Here is an 8,088-nt window from a genome sequence, read left to right on the forward strand (position 1 = left end):
GATTAGCATTAGCTGGGGTAATTGTTCCAGACCTTTTTAGCCCAGGTAAAAGTCGGGCGTAATCTTTACTGACATGGAACAAACCAATCCCGTCCGTATAGGGCTTAATTCTCTCATGCACATACAGCCTATTATTGCTGCAGTGAACACGGGTTGTGCAGCTCCTTGTTTACGTGTTTGGAAACTCTGAAAACAATTTTTTTGCTAACAAGTTAGAGGTTGCACTTGCACATACAGTGTGTTGTTGTGTATATCCCCATCGATTCATTGCTAATACACAGCGCCACTTTCCAATCACCTCATCCCATTCAAAAAATGCCTCAGGCTTCACAGTCTGACAGACATAAAATCACAGTTTTGCATCATCAGCAAGGTCGCTCTAAAACGGAAATATGACTTTGTGGTGTTTTTTTGCACAGTACTGTAGCCGTCTGGCTAAGTAGCTAGAGTAACAGACAGAAACAATAATGGACAGGGGAAAAAAGAGAGAGAGAGAGAGACTGTCATGGCTTCTTTTAGGTCTCTCTGTCCGGGCTCCTGCCTATGTACATCTCCGCCAGCTTCTTGAACTGCGGCCCCCAGCTGCTGAGGTAATCGTAATCCTGGTCGCCCTCCGTGGCGGCCGACTCCAGCGAACTGAGGGATTCCGCCAGCGACCCGGTGCCCTCGTAGGCGTACGTGGCCAGCGAGTCATAGGGGGGCGCTGTGGGGTCCGAGTCGTTCTCCTGCAGCCGCCCGTTAATGAAGTCTCTGACGTCCGTGTTATCCTTTATAGGTGATGTCCTCCGAAAGGGAAACAGCATTTCGGGTATGATGTCCCTGCGTAGCTTGTTAGCATCCATCACCTCTGGGTTGCGCAGCGTGCCGATATCAAAGGCCTGAGTGTCCTCCTCTCCGCCCCCTTCATCGTTGTAACTGACAACGTTGTCTCTGACATCCTCCTTGGAGATGATCAGAGGCTCCTTCTTCCTCTGTCTCCTCAGGGCAGCAAACAGCACCACGATCACTACAGTCGGAGAGAGATGCAGAGACAGAGAGAGCTCAGTGCCTCCCTAACATGTGTCACGCATTAAAAAGCACAGGAGAGCTAAAGCGCAGAAGGGGGAAGACACATTTGTTACCCACGATAAATCCCCAACACTGCCTCAGGCTTTCACCTCTTATTATTAAAGATTCAGTGGAAAAGCTTTTTTCTTTCTCTCTTTCTTTCTTTTTCCTTCAACGGGCGCCTTCGCAGTATAGCGTGCTCGCTTGTTGGAGGATACGTTTTTTTTAATACTCTCCCACACCAAACAACATATTTCATCTCCTTTATTGTTTTTTCAGTTGTAAAAGACAATCAGAGATTACAGCGTGAGCTGAGACTGTGGCCTTTCACCGATGTATTTTTGTAACCCTCATGCATCCTGTGAGTCAATGTATGCCTTATTTTATATGCTTATTATTACAATTTGTCCTGTGTTCATGCATTTGGCTTGAAACTTTATTACACATTTATTTTTTTTTCTTACATCCATGTGAGATATCTGGAATACAAATAGTTATTCACCTGAAGTACAAAACCCATTGGAACCCATAAGTGTGTTTACATGCATGATTTTAGCCGGACTAAGACAATAATTAGGTTTTCTTAATGTCATTAAGAAATGTCATAAAATCAAGCTAGTCTTAGTCGGACTAACATACCTGGATAATGCGACCCATAGTCCGATTACTCCTGCATGTATACGCTTAGTCTTTGACACAGAAGTAGAAGGAGACGACGTATAAACGGTGGTTGCGGCGTCTTTCTTCTGACAACACGACAACCACATGGAGGCGGAGTCGGATGTACACGGCTAATAAATTGAATGGCTCCGTATGGATACTACTATAATATGGTATTATAGTCGGACTATGGCCTTAGCTGGATTACCCTGCACAAAATAGTTACGTTCTTCATCTTAAGTACAAAAACGTGACCCACAAATACATCCTGCATTTTATACTAGCATGCTTTTATACCAAGGTCCTAGCCTCACATGTTTATCGATTAATAGAGTAATTGTTTGGGCCACATGATGATCTTCTTAAATGTCTGAAGCCTGAAAAATATTCACATTTAAGAAGCTGAAAAATCAGAAAATGAGTAATTGTTTCAGCCCAAGTATCCATAATCCTGCTTTATGTTGGTTTAATGTGTTTTAAATGACAGTTAAAAATAACTGTTTGATAGGAGTTAAAACAAATTGGACACTTTTTGCATCTAAGGTGCTGAGAGTGTAGTTTTGTTTTTGTTTTTCTTGAATGACTGGAAAATGGAAAAGAAAACATGCAGCGTGATTAATAGCAGTTTTAATGAAAATACATTTAAGGTGAACTAGAAAAATAAACTCCATTGAACTCCCTATAAAGAGGAAGCGATCACTGTTGGATCAAATCCGTCTCCAACTCCACCTGTGCTCCTCTGCATTCCCTTTTTTGTCCAACCATCAGGAAGTATATTTGTCTGGTTGCCTCCTACGTGGGTGTTAATTGCAAAGCCTGCACCGTGGGGTGGGTGGGGGTGGCTATTTAAAAAGCTCCTTTGCGGACATTTGTGAGCAAGTGGTGCCACGTTTTTTTTTTTTTTTTTTTTCCTCTCGACCGTGTAGAGGAGTGAAATGTGGAGGACCAGACAGGGAGAGGCGTTCCAGCTCAGCACCTGTCTGTCGGAGTCAAGCTGAGGTAAATGAGACGGTCTGTCGGGGGGGGGCTGGCTGGCGGTGCTGCGCGAGAGCGAAAAAGCATCAGATAATGAGCAGATGTCATGATATTTTTTGCTCAAGAGGGAGAGCTTAGCGTTTAACCTTCAGCGCGGTACACTCGATATGCAGTTCTGCCGACGACTGTGAACAGGATTTTTAAAACACGGACAAGCACGACCAAAGAGAAGCTGGTTAGAGTGCTCGTATCGCCGGTTCTGTCAGGTCGCCGCTCAAAGAACACAAAGAAATTGCAATTTTAAATGCCTCATATCTTTATTCACGTGGTTGACTCGGTCAGAAATGCTCTCTTTATGAGGCAAGTCAAGGTAAGAGTCAATGACGGCTGAAGCCCATTACTTATTGATACGCCCTTGACCATTGACACTTGCACATTTCTGCGTTTTTGCTGAGTAAAACGATAGGCCCCGCGCTGCGTCTGTTTGCCCCGTATGCAGTTACACACAGTATTAGATCACGAGTGGGGGAGGTGAAAAAGACAATAAATCAACATGTGACCTATACGTCATGCATTCATGTCCTGCACATACATCTTAAACCTGCAGTTTACTCTAGTGCATGATAGAACAACACCCATATGCTGTGATTAAGTTTACTCCTTTATCAACAAAGTGTGTCATAATTAGAATGTTCTTTTTATAGGACCTGCATATTTTGTACGACATAGATATTTAAGCTTTCCAGAATAAAGTCATAATATTATGACACAAATAAGAATAAACGTGTTGTATTGTACCAGGATACACTACCGTTCAAAAGTTTGGGGTCAACTATACAATTTGTTTGTGTTTTCCATTAAAAGTCAGACTTTTATTCATCAAAAGAGTTGCTAAATGAATAGAAAATATAGTCAAAACATTGACAAGATGAGAAATAATGATTTTTTTTTATTATTGTGCCCTTTATCTAATAGCCTTCTAACGCGATTTGCAAACACAATGTACCATAAGAACACTGGAAATGGGCCTCTATACACCTATTTACATATTCCATTAAAACCAGACGTTTGCAGCTAGAATAGTCGTTTACAACATTAACAATGTATAGAGTGTATTTCTGATTCATTTAATGTTATATTCATTGGAATAAAGTGCTTTTCCTTAAAAAAATAAGGACATTTCTAAGTGACCACACACTTTTGAACAGTAGTGTATATCATATTATGAGAATAAAGTCATAATATTATTAGGGAGCATCTTGTAAAGTTACACAGTTTGTTAAACCAGAATGTAACGACAAAAGCTACCACCACAGCGGAGATAGCGCACGCCGCAGGGTTCAAACACGCCGCAGGGTTCAAACACGCCGCGATCACACGTGCGAGGTGGACTTACTGAGGAGGATGATGACGCAGAGCAGTATGGCCACCAGCGCTCCCGTCGTGAGGCCGTCTGAGAAGGGCAGCACCTCCGTGTCGCACGACTGCATGTTGCCGCGGCTGTCGCAGGCGCACACGCGCACGATCAGCGTGCTGGTGCTGCTCTGGATGGGGTAGTCGTTGTCCGAGATGACGATGGGCAGGAAGTACACGCTCATCTCGCGCCGGCTGAAGCCTCCCCTCCGCGTGTATATGTTGGCCGTGTTGTCTGCAGAGAGACGATGATGGTAGGTCAGTTTCAGAGACACCTTACATACTCGATTAATCAGATTTAAAAACAAGTATTCTGGTTTTTCAGCTTCTTAAATGTGAATTTTCTCTGGTGTCTTTGCTCCATTTGAGAAACGCTGGTCAACATTGTCTGACATTTTAGGGGCCAAACGATGAATCTTCCTCCACTTCCTCCTCTGTCTTTATTTAAATACTTAATCAGGTAAACTATATGAAGCAGTGTGTTGTGTGCCAAACTTTTTTATCCGGGGAACCCACTTTTTTTTTTGTAAGGACGACCCAATTCAAGATCCAAACCATGTCAAGAGCAAAAAACTATTATGTTTCTATTTTTAACCTGCAATTTCGGTAACAGCCTAATATTATTTTTGAATAGATAAGGCAGCCATCCTGAAAAAAACATCCATCTTTGTGTCCTGACCCAGTCTCTGCGAATGACAGGTATGGAACGGACACAATTGTACAAATTATGCAGAGAAAGTTGCTCCAATCCGGCACTGCTCTTTCAAACTTTTGTCCGTGTTTACCATGTTACCGTAGGACGACAGAAACGTGTGGTCGGTGTAGGATGACATTGTGATGACGTCCTTATCGTCTTTACAGCAAATTAAATTTGGCCCAACAGCTTTAGTTTTGTTTTGTGGACATCAAATAATTACTAAATTCATCGATAAATAATTGTTTTCCTATGGGCACATTTTGTCCTTAAGGTGACGAACCTAACTATTTGTGTCAAACACTCCCCAGTCCATCATTTTATGGTCCAAACAATTTAGAAATGGTATGAAATGTGTAGGATATCTTACCTTCCCTGTCACTGATGGTGAAGTTTGGGTTGGTGGCACTTATGCTGAAGACGAACTTGTGTCCGACCAGCGGCTCGTCGGTGTCCACGGCGCTTATCGTCTGAATCAGCTGCAAAAGTGAGGAAGGAAAAACAAATATGAGAATAAGAACTCACATTAGGTTTTCTTGAGTTTCTTGATGGAAATGAACGCCAAGTGTATAGCAGACAACACATTTGCACATGCAAACTTTGCATTACTGCAATTACTCAACGGTTTGTGCGTTTGGAAAAATTCTAACGGTTTCTGGAAGCTGAGAAGTTGCACGTCAAAACTAATTATGTGTGTATTCCGGTAATCTCACTCGCATTGTTGTAGGAAGCCGTGAAATCAGCAAGGAGAGAGTTTGAGAAACACCTGTACATACTGTAGATTCCATTTTTGGACCTGTTTTTGTACATTGAGACAAAGACTCAATCACATTTTATTTTAAATGTGTTATACTGGAAAAATAGGCAAAAGCACTTACTCACAAGACATTTTCTGGCCCTTTTATGGTTAAAATAAGCAAGAAAAATGTCTAGACAGACATGTTAAGGCTTAGGTGATAAAGGGTTAAATGATAAATATCAGTTTAATGAATCTTTAATGGAGATATTTTCACCTGGAGATGGTTAATTTGCCTCGTTTTGATGTGAGGGTTTATATATAAAAAGTCAAACGTGATGCTGGGAATGCAGTGGCCTCTTTCCACTGTTTATAGGTGAAGAATTTATCAGAAGGACTGGACTGTGACCAGGTCGTATATCTCAAAGTGTTTGTCTCCTCTGTTAACCTTCAGATTTGCTGACCGCTCAATGCTCTCCACTTTGATTTCGGCCTTTTTTTTCGTCATTCGTCCTAAGTTGTATTTCAGGTTATTTTAAACCACCGCCACTGATGTCTTAAAAAATCTGCCAAAAGACACATTTATTTATTCTTTATTCGTCTTCCTTTCAGCACTCATGAACACGACCCGCCACAGTCTCCGATTCCTTGCTATTTTACGTCTCTATATATAATATCATATCCTCGATGACTTATTTATCCTCGCCATGCAAAGTAAATTATTACTGCCGTTGCATTATGAATGACTGTGCACAACATTATGACTGACGTTTTTACTGTCAGAAGCAGGCCGACGATAAAACCCCCCAATCAATCCCAAATCATTTTTTTACGATCGGGCTGATGTATACGCGTTTAGCAGTCCGTGTGCTGCGATGACACGTCCGTGTTTCTGTGTGACCCCGGTTTTAAGGGTTTAACCGATAATTATCATTTCCATAAATCCCCCGATGATGAGATGAGATGAATTTATTTTAAGGACCTGTCCCGCTTTGACGTTCTCGCAGACGAACGTGTCGTAGGACATCGCGAACTCCGGGGCGTTGTCGTTGACGTCCAGCACCTTGATGAAGACGGGGACTCGGGTTGTCTGACGCGGGTTATCTGGGATGAAAGGGAGTTGTTTGAGTGAGCAAAGAAATAATGACAACAATAATAATAAGAAGAAGAACATCACATACTTATTTCAGTGGCCACCACAGAGATGTTGTGCCATTTGGACATTTCTCGATCCAGCGCCTTCAGCGTGGTGATGGTTCCGTTCACAGAGTCGATGTTGAACAACCTCTCGAGGTCTGTGTGTCGATCGATGGAGTATCTGACAGAACAACACAGGAATGTGCACATTTTAAAGTCTAGCTTCAGTTCTGTGTAACGCAGCATTACCACATTAAATATGATGACAAATATTAACGTTTATGATGTCGTACAAGAACGTGAAATTATCTACACCACTTGTGGCCAACCATAATCTGCTTTAACCCCTCCCTGTCTGGATTTTCGTGTATACTTCTCATTACCGTAACTATGGAAGTAAATCTGTGCCACCTAAATTTGAATTTCTAACACTTTTTTATGCATTGAAATCAGACTTTGAATTTTAAGCACTGGATTTTTTTTTTCCTTTCATTTTTCTCAATGGCTCAAAAATTCAGTGTAAAAAAAAAAATGTTTCAAAAAATTCTGTATAAAAAATAAAGTCTCAAAAAATTAAGTCCAAAAATTCAGTGTAAAAAAAATATACGTCTTAAAAAACTTAAAAAATTTATTGAAAGCCATCCAATTTCAAACAAAGTCAAAATCAGAGAAACTAGTGGATCATCAAAATAGTTGAGGATTAATATGGTAATCGACTAATAATCAATTGCATTGAGGAATTGTTTCAGCCGTAATTGATTGAAATGATGTTTCTGGGAATTTCTGGTTTAAAAAACTGGTTAAATCGCAAATCTATGTTTCAAACATGAAGGTTATCCACTTTTAAATTGGCGTAGAACACAAAACATTCAAATTTTCCTTAAAACACGACGCACTCCACTCATTTCCTGCACATTTAAATGCGTCTCCTCGACATACAGCACGTCTCAACGTATAAAAACAATCTTGTGTTTCTCCTCTCTGCCAAAAAAAACCTGAGTCATCTCTCCTCATTTGCCACAGTCGATGTTCTAATTTCAATGAAATTTGAATATGCAACACAATACGTCTGGTGGCAGCGAGCCCGGTGCAAGAGACGAGCGGGCGCCATATGTGTATCACGCGGGCGACGCCGATCCACCGCGCGTTGATGCGGCAACAATGGAGCTCCTTCACTTTGACTTTGTGCCGCGGCCACAGAGGGCTTACATAATTCTGGGGGAAATAAACACCGTCGTCGGTATTCACTTCACAAGGTTTGCCGCTGCTGCTGCCGCTGCCGCCGTCTTCCACTGGGAAATCACCAGAGGGGGACGACGACCCATGAATAACATCCTTTTCTATCCCTCACCTCCTCATCCTCCTCCTGCACACTGACACATTGACTGGCTGATGGATTAGATTTAGCCAAGTGGGCACATTTTCA

General features: G+C 41.8%; 1 protein-coding gene across 1 annotated transcript in view; it reads right to left on the reverse strand.

The window, feature by feature from the left end:
- Positions 1-515: 515 nt before the first annotated feature.
- LOC310937249 (cadherin-10-like) overlaps positions 516-8,088 on the reverse strand; it is a gene marked incomplete at both ends in the record, with an annotated part of 23,103 nt that continues 15,530 nt past the window's right edge. The window contains 6 exons of the mRNA XM_083901479.1: positions 516-1,006; positions 4,079-4,330; positions 5,160-5,268; positions 6,508-6,629; positions 6,707-6,892; positions 7,730-7,954. Of these exons, the coding sequence (XP_083757605.1) occupies positions 516-1,006; positions 4,079-4,330; positions 5,160-5,268; positions 6,508-6,629; positions 6,707-6,892; positions 7,730-7,954 (1,385 nt within the window). The remainder of the gene's footprint in view (positions 1,007-4,078; positions 4,331-5,159; positions 5,269-6,507; positions 6,630-6,706; positions 6,893-7,729; positions 7,955-8,088) is intronic.

The sequence above is a fragment of the Microchirus variegatus genome (genome assembly GCF_963457635.1).
Source record: "Microchirus variegatus genome assembly, chromosome: 15".
Taxonomy (NCBI): domain Eukaryota; kingdom Metazoa; phylum Chordata; class Actinopteri; order Pleuronectiformes; family Soleidae; genus Microchirus; species Microchirus variegatus.